Source organism: Daldinia vernicosa (genome assembly GCF_022497035.1).
Source record: "Daldinia vernicosa strain CBS 139.73 unplaced genomic scaffold F5Y00scaffold_43, whole genome shotgun sequence".
NCBI classification, from domain to species: domain Eukaryota; kingdom Fungi; phylum Ascomycota; class Sordariomycetes; order Xylariales; family Hypoxylaceae; genus Daldinia; species Daldinia vernicosa.
In genome coordinates this window covers 181,853-192,527 of record NW_025953959.1, presented here as the reverse complement: position 1 = coordinate 192,527, position 10,675 = coordinate 181,853, and the positions used below count along the sequence as shown (strand labels likewise).

General features: G+C 47.6%; 4 protein-coding genes across 4 annotated transcripts; 2 read left to right on the top strand and 2 right to left on the bottom strand.

Annotated features, from left to right (window-relative positions):
• Window positions 1–797: 797 nt before the first annotated feature.
• F5Y00DRAFT_243829 (AAT-domain-containing protein) lies at window positions 798–2,324 on the top strand. The gene is made up of 2 exons (XM_048008736.1): window positions 798–1,202; window positions 1,271–2,324. Exons 1-2 carry the CDS (start codon window positions 1,167–1,169, stop codon window positions 2,303–2,305), a joined length of 1,071 nt encoding a protein of 356 aa, XP_047862448.1. The 5' UTR covers window positions 798–1,166; the 3' UTR covers window positions 2,306–2,324.
• Window positions 2,325–2,670: 346 nt separating this feature from the next.
• F5Y00DRAFT_254594 (Batten's disease protein Cln3) lies at window positions 2,671–4,112 on the top strand (the record flags this gene model as incomplete). Its single annotated transcript, XM_048010187.1, has 2 exons — window positions 2,671–2,809; window positions 2,878–4,112. The coding sequence occupies 2 exons, from the start codon at window positions 2,671–2,673 to the stop codon at window positions 4,110–4,112; spliced, it is 1,374 nt and encodes a 457-aa protein (XP_047862447.1).
• A 192-nt stretch (window positions 4,113–4,304) lies between these two features.
• Window positions 4,305–7,556, bottom strand: F5Y00DRAFT_143309 (fungal-specific transcription factor domain-containing protein). The gene has a single exon (XM_048004387.1). The coding sequence runs from the start codon at window positions 7,418–7,420 to the stop codon at window positions 4,496–4,498; it is 2,925 nt and encodes a 974-aa protein (XP_047862446.1). The 5' UTR covers window positions 7,421–7,556; the 3' UTR covers window positions 4,305–4,495.
• A 1,596-nt stretch (window positions 7,557–9,152) lies between these two features.
• On the bottom strand, window positions 9,153–10,448 carry F5Y00DRAFT_254592 (DNA glycosylase; the record flags this gene model as incomplete). The annotated part of the gene is made up of 1 exon (XM_048010186.1): window positions 9,153–10,448. The coding sequence occupies one exon, from the start codon at window positions 10,446–10,448 to the stop codon at window positions 9,153–9,155; it is 1,296 nt and encodes a 431-aa protein (XP_047862445.1).
• Window positions 10,449–10,675: the final 227 nt, after the last annotated feature.

Genomic DNA, 10,675 nt, shown 5'->3' with positions numbered 1-10,675 from the left:
ACACATTCAAATAACTTTACGATTTCAGCAATTACAACAGTATAATTAGTACTATTCTATAGCTTCGATTGATGCGAAAGTAATGGTCCAGGTTGCATGCTTATACGATATGTATTGAGTATTATATTTATATTGAAGTATTCGGAGCCTAGTTGAAAAGACTTCATCGAGGTGCTTGTAAAGGATGTCACGTGCTTCCCTCTCCAGACAAGACAACCGCTATTTGATTTTACTATAACACAACAACGAAAAGGCCGACTTGAATGCAACTTATATCATTATTTTCGCATCAATTAGGGCTATTAAATGATACCAGTTATGATGTTATCCTTGCCAAACTTGTGAAGTTATTTGAGTATATACCTGATATGGTAGTTGAAATACTGGTTAAATCAATATGTCTATTACAATAAGCCGGAATGAGGCTTAGAAGTACACATTTAATATTTTCTAAATGTGGCAAGTGACTTCCTACCAACTTAAGTTTAGTGTGTGATTACTTTTTTTCATTTTGGCACAGTGGTACGTCTGGTCAACCGTAATCGTCAAGGCGCATATGTATATAGGTACATATGTACCTCTTATGTAGAAACCTTGGTGGGGGCTTTCCGCACCACCTACGTAATAGTATCATGTATTGTATTGTACCTAACATTAGGTAATCTATTAGGTACTTATGTACCTAAGATATTGCTTTATACCTGTCCAACCACTTATACATACCTACACCTCTGATAAAAGGCTTGAAGGCCTAGGAATGTTAGCTATTTATACATACATAGGTATAAAAGCTCGAACTTGGGGTCTTTAATACATACAGCTCTAATATTAGCAACACCATCTATTGATAGAGGTATAACTCAATACGTAGGTACATCCTCGCTACCTACTTGGAATATATGTTATATATCACATATCAATAATCACATATACGAATAGAATTGTAGAAGGGTATACGGCTTCTTCATCATACAAAGAGAACATTGCAACACATCTAGATTCGTAGCTTTTGGTATATTTCGTGCGGAGAAGCACCACCAAAGCGACCCAGGATCCCCTTCTATTTAGTAACCTTTTCCTCTACACCACTTAAAGCGCGTGAACTTGAATGATGAGCGTATCTAATCATCCAGTCATTCGAAATTCCATCACGATTAAATAACAAGATGCTCGAAATCCGGTGCAGCGGAACCCCTTACGAGGTATATCTCTGAAAAGCAACTAGTAGCCCATCATCCTCAATATATAGACGACACTAAGATCTTACTAGATTGGGTTTACCCATGGTCAGCTAGCCAAAGAGAAGATAGCAGGGTCTATCGATTTTTATAAACAGCTATTTTGGGAGTCTTGCTCGATGACCTGGGCAGAGGTCTTACAAGAAGCGTCAAAATATCATGACATCCTGAAGAAGATCGCAGCGCGGTACCTTGTGGAAATTGGCGGCATTGCCGATGGGGCGCATATACAGTTTCTAGATATCCTAGCGTTAAACATACGGTCCGAGATAACTTTTGGCCTCTTCTCTGATACATCCAACGGGATAACAGATATCCCTAGCGATGGCTGTACGAGTTTGGGTTGGTCAGCCAAGTCGAAATCCTTCATTGGTCAGAACTGGGACTGGAGGATAGAACAAGGTCCAAACCTCATAATATGCTACATATCACAGCCAGATCTAGAGATTCCGGATATTGCCATGGTGACCGAAGCTGGTATTATTGGGAAAATAGGACTTAATTCCAACGGCGTCGGTTGCTGCTTGAACGCAATTCGCTGCCACGGCCTTGATCGATCCAAATTACCTATACATTTCGCCCTTCGCGCCGTATTAGAATCAAGATCTCGAGAGGAAGCGGTGAAACTGATCAAGTCGTCTGGCGTCGCTGGAGGCGGGCACGTATTGGTAGGAGATGCGACAGGGTCGGTAGGTCTCGAGTGTACGAGCCGTTGGGTGAAGGAGTTACCAATGGATGATAAGGGGCGGGTATGTCATACGAACCATCTTCTTCTAGACAAGTCGGGTATCGACGAGCCGTTATGGCTAGAAGACTCCCCTTGCCGTCTATCCCGAATCCAAGAGCTCGCAGCTGAAATATCCGAGCCAACTCTTGACACAATTTTTGAGGTTTTCAAGGATACTAAGGACTATCCGGTTTCTATCAACAGGAAACAGGAGGTCGATTCCAAAGCTCAGACTTTATTCACGATTGTTATGGATCTATCAAGCAAATACGCGCAGGTCACCGTTGGGAGACCTACCGAGTACAGCGAACGACGATTTCTGAGATTTGTAGATGGCTGAACCCGTTTGCTGTTTGCTGTATCTACTGGTATTAGTATTTATGTTATAATATTTTTATACTATTTTTATGTTCTTCCAAGAAATTCTCTCCCGTTCGGGGATGTAAGATGTACATCATAGGTACCATAGGTACCTATTGGATGGGCCGTGTTATCGATAGCAGGCATCTAGTCCTTAAGCCGTGCTCTCGTCACACGGAGTCCTCGTCATTTTACATACCTAGACCTAACATACCTGTATTCTTATATACCTAACCACATGTAACGGACGACGATCTTGACGACCAACTCTCATCGAGAAGCTGTGTCTTACTCAGTATATATGTAACAGTATATATGTAAGCGTAGTTACCTTAAATATCTACGATGAGTCGCTTGCCAGCGTCTTCAGGTCTCTTACCTATTCCCGGCTCGCCGGCCTCGTCTTGGGCCCTCTACCGGGCTCGACTTGCCTCCATCTTTCAGAACGCCGACACGTCGGTGTTAGCTGCGTTCTGGCTCTTTGGTTTGTGATTCTCTTCTCTTCTCCTCTCCCTAATCGCATCTGCATATTACTGACGTGCGTGTTCCAAGGTTTAATCAACAATGTCTTATACGTAATTATCCTCTCTGCCGCCCAAGACCTTGTCGGATCCGACGTGCCCAAAGGACTCGTCCTACTCGCCGATGTTCTCCCTTCGTTCCTCACCAAATTAATCGCGCCATACTTCATTCACAAGGTCCCATATTGGCTACGTATAATCGCCCTCGTCGTCATCTCGTCCCTCGGCATGTTCATGGTCGCCCTTACACCACCAGATAAATCTGTCGGAGTCAAGATGGCTGGAGTAATATTTGCAAGCTTGTCGAGTGGCGCAGGAGAGCTGAGCTTCCTTGGCCTAACTCATTATTACGGTCACATGAGTCTGGCTGCTTGGGGGAGTGGCACTGGCGCCGCCGGCCTCATTGGTGCAGGATTATACGTCATGTTCACTGATTGGTTTGGTTTCTCTGTTAAGGACAGCCTGCTGGCTTCGGCATTCTTGCCCGTAATTATGTTTATCAGCTTCTTCCTAATATTGCCCAAGGAGCCGCTCCATCAAGACAAGAGGGCGATGGGCTATCAGGCAGTACCGCACCGAGACATAAGGCAAGATGAAGTCGAGGATGACTTGTCAACTATCAATGCTACTTCTAGCCTCCTTGCGCCTGAGTCGGCAATTATATCTGCTAACCTTCCCACGGACGGCATAGATGCTCTATCTAAGCTAAAGTCTAAGGTCCGACGAGCTAGAGGGCTGTTCTTCCCCTATATGTTACCGCTATTGTTGGTCTATGTCGCTGAATACACTATAAACCAAGGCGTCTCTCCGACCCTACTGTTCCCTTTAAAATCAACCCCCTTTAAGGAGTACCGAGATTTCTATCCCATGTACGGATTCTTGTACCAGCTAGGCGTATTCATCTCCCGTTCATCTATCGCGTTCATTCGTATCCGGCACCTATATCTCCCTTCTTTCCTCCAGGTCGGTAACCTGGTGCTGTTAACGCTGCACGCGTTGCTATCTTTTATCCCGAGCGTCTACATGGTTTTCATCGTTATATTCTGGGAGGGCCTACTGGGCGGAGCTGTATACGTGAACACATTTGCTGAAATCATGGAAAATGTGCCAACTGCTGAGCGCGAATTTAGTCTTGGAGCAACCAGCGTTAGCGATAGTGCCGGTATCTGCATTGCTGGTTTTATTAGCATGGCTATGGAAGGGTGGCTTTGCAGCTGGCAGGTTCAGCATGGGAGAGACTGGTGTAAGAAAATCCACGTCGGTTAGAAGCTCGAGAAAAAGAAAGAGATACGCGAGACTTTAATTTGACAATCCCACGTACTTTGTTGGCTATGAAGCTGACTGTGCTACATGTCTCTTGCCACCGCAATAGCAGGAATGTTGCGCCCAAAGGTTTTTATTCCAGGAAGCGCCAGCTTATTCGACACGCCCCGTAAGAGGGTAGTGAATGTTTTCGCTGGGGGTTCACTAATTTCCGTAAATATTACCATGCCAGCTTTGATTCGGACACTGCCAGACCCAGTCCATGTCCATATTCAAAGCAGCACCGTTCCATTGTGAAGGTTGCAGTATCCTAGCGAGTTCAAAAATCAGCGAATTAAAAAGCTCCGAAGTAGAATAAAGCAGTACTGCGTTGGTTTGGTGTCGACTCACATGTCCCATTGCACATCGCCCATCGCATCATCTAAGGGGTAGCTCAAGTTGCCTTGGAAATCTAAGTTCATAGCACTTGCGGGATAATAGCTAGATATTCCAGTCATTCCTTGGTCAACTCTAACGCCGTCGGCTCCCTGTTTTTTATCGTGGGTAAATTCTTGATCCCCTTCTGATTCTTTAGGAATTAAACTCTCCTCGTTAGGTCCGTTATCTCGTTCTCTCGCCTTCAGCTCTATGAGTGACAGACCTAAGGAGAGAATACTCTCCTCGGGAATAATTCCGAGAGCAATTGCAAACTCAAACGCTGCCTTTGCAAACCGAGCGTTTGTTCCGCATACCTCGATCGTTGACATGACCTCGCATAGCTGCCTTACAACGTTCTTCATCTCCTCCACTGTATATTTCTGTATGAGCTCTGGCTTTGCGATTTCCAGTTGGTCTTCGTCTTGGCATAACGAATCTGGGGAAAGCAATGCCAACGAGATATCTAGGCTAGACATATATGCATAGTATATATCTATCCAGGTAGCCCCGTTTATGTGACCTGCGCGCCATAAGCTGATGATCAAGTTCGCACAGCGCATCGCGCCAGTCAGACAGACTTTGCATAATGCTCTTATCTTGCGCGCGTCAGGCCCGAGGGGTGACCCCCCGTTCGCAGATTCGATCGTTTCAAAAAGGAACGGCCGCGTTAAGAAGCAGAGCGTATGATGATACCGAACGCTAAGTAATATGGCGCTTCGCCACTGGTTATCGTTCCCGCCGGAGCCGCCCTCATACGCCAAGGGTTTGAGTCCTTTCGGTAGTGTATCTTCCCAACCCGAGACGGTCTCCAGGAACTCCAGGGCTCGGGCATACATCTTCCCCGGGACAAATCCCGGATCGAATATCCCGCGCCGGACGGCAGCTAGCAGCATATCCAACCGAGCCGAATGCTCGATATACCGAGGAGGGAGAAGGTTTGCGTCCAAATAATCGTCATTTGGAATTCCGACGTCCATTTCTCTATCGTCGATCGCACTAGGACGCCCTAATGAACAGCATAGAAACTGTTCGTAGCCGTACAACGTCCACCAAGTTAGCTTTCGAAGCTGCCTCTCTACCGGATCGAATAATCCCGAAGAACTCTCGCGGTGCATCCCAAGCGCTATAGCTAGTCGACAAGCAGCACCGTGAAACGTCCAAGCGCCGGTTCGGTCGTTGGTATTGTGGTAGTATAGCGAAAGGAGCATATATGCGCGTACGTTCGGGAGACTCGAAGTGCTAAGGAGCGGTGGGAGCTCTTCAACTTTTGAAAACCATTTCCGTTGGAACTCGAGCGACTCGGCATTCTGCGGAAGGGATCGAGATCCTAGGATAAATATCATATACAGACAGCACAGCCATCCAACCGATACAGAAGTGTCTCTGACGTGATTCTTAGGGGTCTTCCCTCTGTGCGCGTCCCAGCAACGCCACATCTTCTCATAAGCGGTTTGGAAAGTCAGCCGATGAAACAAGGTGAAGTTCGGATGGACGCATTGGAAAAAGGCGTTAACGCAGGTGTCTGCTCGCTCTTTGGGGGGCAATTCAAGTTCGGAGACTCGTTTACGATACCTCCAAAATTCAGGGTCGTCTGGATGTTCCTTAAGCATATTTTCGCATATTTGAGGAGGAGAATCGCCCTCAAGATGGTCCAAGATATGACTGGGTAAACTAGAATTACTAGAATTATCTCGTCGTGGGGGAGATGCAGTCGCTCGCCCACGATCACCAGTTCCACCTAGCGAAGCTGCTAACGGGTTGTTGCGGAAGAGCCGTCCTTTACCACTCGTAGAACTGCGGGTTGTCTCCTCAGATCCGCCTACGATCCCTGTCTCGGAAAACCGTTCAACAAATAGCTCACGCATTTTCCCAAAGAAAGCAAGACTTCCGCATGGCCCTATGTAGTGCGGTCGGCCAGTGGCATCCGATATCAAACCGGTAGCCTTAGCGTTGGGGTCTGAAGTACTCTCTGTAGCTTCAGGCGAGAGCTGTGTAGTCGTCGTTGGCGCGAATTTCATAAGATAGGACGGCGGCAATATAGTCTTTTCGTGGTCGGTCCCTGCTATGATCAAATTCGAGCTTCCGATTCCATCCCCCGGGGTTGAGACTGAACCGTATTTATGAAGTTGATATGTGACCGGTTTTATGGGATTCTCTGCCGACGGAAGTCGAGTCTGAGGTTGAAATTGATCAGACGATTCGCCGAAATCAGGCATGACTATCGACCTCTCCTGCCCAAAGACCACCAGTTCCTCCGCGGAGGCTCTGGGGTTTAAGTCTGGAAATATGCCTGAAACCAAGGCCTCGAGAGCCCGGTATCTCTTGTCTAGATTCTCGACGCTACCGTAAACCCGTTGCTTCCGTGGCAACGATGTCACGCACGAAATTCCAGTTTCGACGCATAACTTACAAGGGGGCTGGCCACCGGGCTTTGCTGTATTACCATCGGATCCCGGAGCTGCTTTTAGACGCACACACTTGCACCTCCGCGTTTTACAGGCGTCGCAGCTGACTTGTGTCCTCTTCCGCTGGGAATTTGGAACGCGACGCTTGGCTCTTAACTGCTCCCTTCGCTCCGCACTTTCCGGAGGCGTTCCGAGCGCGATATTATCGTTAGCTATAAATGCAGACGGCCCAGTTTGAGCTGGCGGCGACGGACCCAACAGCGATGTCTCGGGAAGCATACCGTACGGATCGGAGATAGCTGCCGCGGAAGCAAGATGACTCAAGCCATCATGTTGTCCCAGAAGCGGCAGTCCAGGACCGAATCCCGGTACGGTGGGGCCAACCCCGGGGCCGGGTTGAAGGAAATGATGGGGAAGATCTGGTGTCCATGATGATCTTTCTGAGGATGCCAAGCCATCACACTGTTGGGCATTTCCGGACAGATCCATATGCAAGATAAGGCTTGGTAGTCCGGTGTTATAACTACATTACGCTTCTGAGAGCAAGCGATATGTATGTAGATGAAGTGGAATGCTAGAGAAGAACAAGGCATTTGGAACTAGCTATTCATGTAAATCAGCCTAACAATGTGAATATATGCTAGTCCCTACGAAGTCCGGCAAATACAAGAAAGAATATCATCTGAACAGCAATTTCTCCGAAGAAGCACTTCGGCGGAAACAAGTAGAAGCCATGAGAGTCATGATTACATCATTGGCGGTCGTTGACTCTATCACCATGACGCGCGCCGCTTCAGGCTCGCGTAAAATGTGAGCCCCGCGAATGAGACAGGAATACTTGATTTACCCTGTTATTGATTTTATGTCATTGGTGCATCCGAAAAAGTTTGATTGTTGGAACCCAACGGTGAGGATCTGAATAAGGAGTCTTGTTAGCCCATCTGTCTTAGCCTTTAGGTACCGCCCCTTTTTCTTTCAAGTCTTCTTTAGATCGCCAGTCGCCTCCTTTTGCTAAATACCCCTAGTTGCATTTTGCTCGTGAGACTTGTGGTACTTCCCTCTCCCCCCTACCCCCTAGCCCCCGTTGCTCTCTGGGGGTTGGACTCTCAAATACGGGGCCGTATGTTCTTGGACCGCTCTAGCCTGTATAAAACCAGAGATTCCGGAATAAAGTCCAAACAAGGTTTATGCCCGTCATATATTCATCGTAGGGGACGGAAACTACGTGCTCTTAACGTCTCTTTTAGCAGTCGTCGACAAGACAGACACTACGCTTTTAAAGACACTTATTTTATATCTAGGTAGCCTTATGAAGCAATGGGGACCTGTCGGGTCTAGAACGCGATTTATAGATGAGACTTGTCTATTCTTGTATTACTCTTTCCCTCTCCGTGACGGCTTAATTTTATCTGGGGATATGAATACGTCTTTGATCTTGATCTGGAGTATTTTGCTATAATCTCACTTGGCTAAGTATCGGCAACCGGCTCTGAGGCGACAACACCTACCATATCTATGTTAAAAAAAATATGGATGCTCTCCTCCAAGAGAATTCGCAATCTTTCCCATCTTGAGGGTCATGGGAAAGTACAAGACGTTCATCCGAGATCTGCATAGCCCGCTAGTGGTCGCACACGCTGATATATTAGCGAGAAAAGACGTAGAGTTCCAAGTAGACGGCCGTAAGGCTTCGACTATCGGATTATAGAATTGAAGATCGGAATCAGAGATCGGAATCGTAGGGTGTCAGAGACTTCACATGCTAAAGTTCATGCGGAAGTGTCATATATTGGTTGCCAGTACCAATGCCAATGCCAAGTGCCGCAGAAGCCCGCGGGATACCACCTTAAGAGATAAGGAGGTAGAGCAGAGAAAGCAATCATCCAAAGCTAGTTGAACATCTACCTTCCATACCTGTACATTTACCAGACCAGACGGGTCTTCTCTCAGGTAATGAAACAATGCATACCTGTCTATTCAATATGATTAGTATCCAGATTAAAAGTAACTAGTCTTATAAACGAACAATCAGTTTGATCTACCTACCTGGAAACAGATATACGGGACTGAAACCAAGGAGGGGTAGCTCAGAGGATTCGAAGAAAACTACATAGTAATATAGACCTAACCAAAAGGCACTCACCTACCAAATGGCTCTCATCCAGGCCCACTGACCTAACTGACCATATATATAGCGAGCTCCACCACCTCACTAATTACGTTAGGTACTCATCTTCGTCTCGTTTTTATCATCGTCGCTAACACCGTTCTTAACCCGGACCTTTCCCTCCTCCTCCTCCTGAATTTCATCGCCACCCCTACGTCTAAACGCCCTTCTAAGCTCGCACCGGCCCAAACTCTTCCCGCCAGCCTTACACTCGGGACACGCGCGTCCGTGTTCGATAAGCAGAACATGTAAGCCGTACTTGAGCGCGTCAGGCACTCTCGCATCGAGATGCGCAAAAGCCTCGTCGCGAGACGCCGCCGCAGGTCGCCACCCCATCATACCCGTAAGTCGATGAACGTGCGTGTCGACGGCGAAGCTGGCGCGCCCCACGCAGAACAGTAGCACGCAACTGGCAGTCTTAGGCCCTACGCCGCGGAACGAGATAAGTTCGCGCATAGCCTCCTCATCATCTCCCCCAGCCTCGAGCCGGAGCAGATGGTCTAGCGAGTACTTCCCATAGCGTTCCTTAACCTGGTTTAGAATCTCCACAATGACGCGACTCTTAACGCCCCCTAAGCCGCCTCTAGCAATGGCCTTTTCGAGTTTCGCGGGACCGCCCGCTGCGATCGCAGCCCAGCGCTCCTCGGAATCCCCGCTGCCGTATACCTCGTCCATGTCTAGCTTAGCGCGCGTACTATTCTTGTTGCTTGTGTTCTGCGACAGGATAGTGCGCACCAGGGCATCGAGAACCGATGGCGCATCGCCGCAGCCGGCCCTATCGGCTGGCGCGCTTACTACCTTCTCGGGCCGCTCCCGCTCCCCGTGCACCTTTGCAAGAACATCGTAGGCGAGTTGACACTCCTCTGGCGTTGGCCGCGGGAAGTCTGGGTATGGCGACTTATTGGCGAATTGCGCGTAGGATTTTAATTTCTTCGCGCGGAGATCCGCTGTTTTATCTCCCTTTGTTTTATCTCCCTTGCTCTCTTGACTTTTTCCTTTCTTTCTTCCATTTGCGACCTCTTTTCCCGGGCTAGGCGATTCGGCCTTGACCCGTGTAGTAAAATTGGATAAAGGCGATGTAGTCTTCCTCTTTTTCGCCGACTTGGTCAAGGGCTTAGCTTCATCCTCATCTTCATCTTCATCTTCATCTTCATTCTCGTCTTCATTCTCGTCTTCCGACCTAGCTCTCTTCCTTTGCCGGGCCGGTACAGACGTTGCAACGCTCGCAGGTAGATCTTCTCGTTTGATTGGTTTGTCTCCGCCTTTCTTAGTAGCATTCCTCGTGCTACGCCGGAGGGTAGGATGTTTTACTAGGCTATCCGCATCGGATTGGACGGCGGCCTTGGCCATGATAGCGGAGCTTCGGGTAGGTAATGTAGAAATGGTAGGACAATTACCTAGACAGTTAAACAGTAGTTAGTTCGATTTATTTATTATTAACGTTTGTTATGTCATAGGCATCTGTTTTACTAATAAGTGAAATGATAGAAAGTGCGATTAAAACTGTAATGTTATGCGAAATGCGAAATGAGACAGCTGAAATGTAGGTACGTGGTTACCTACAGGTAGGTAGTGGT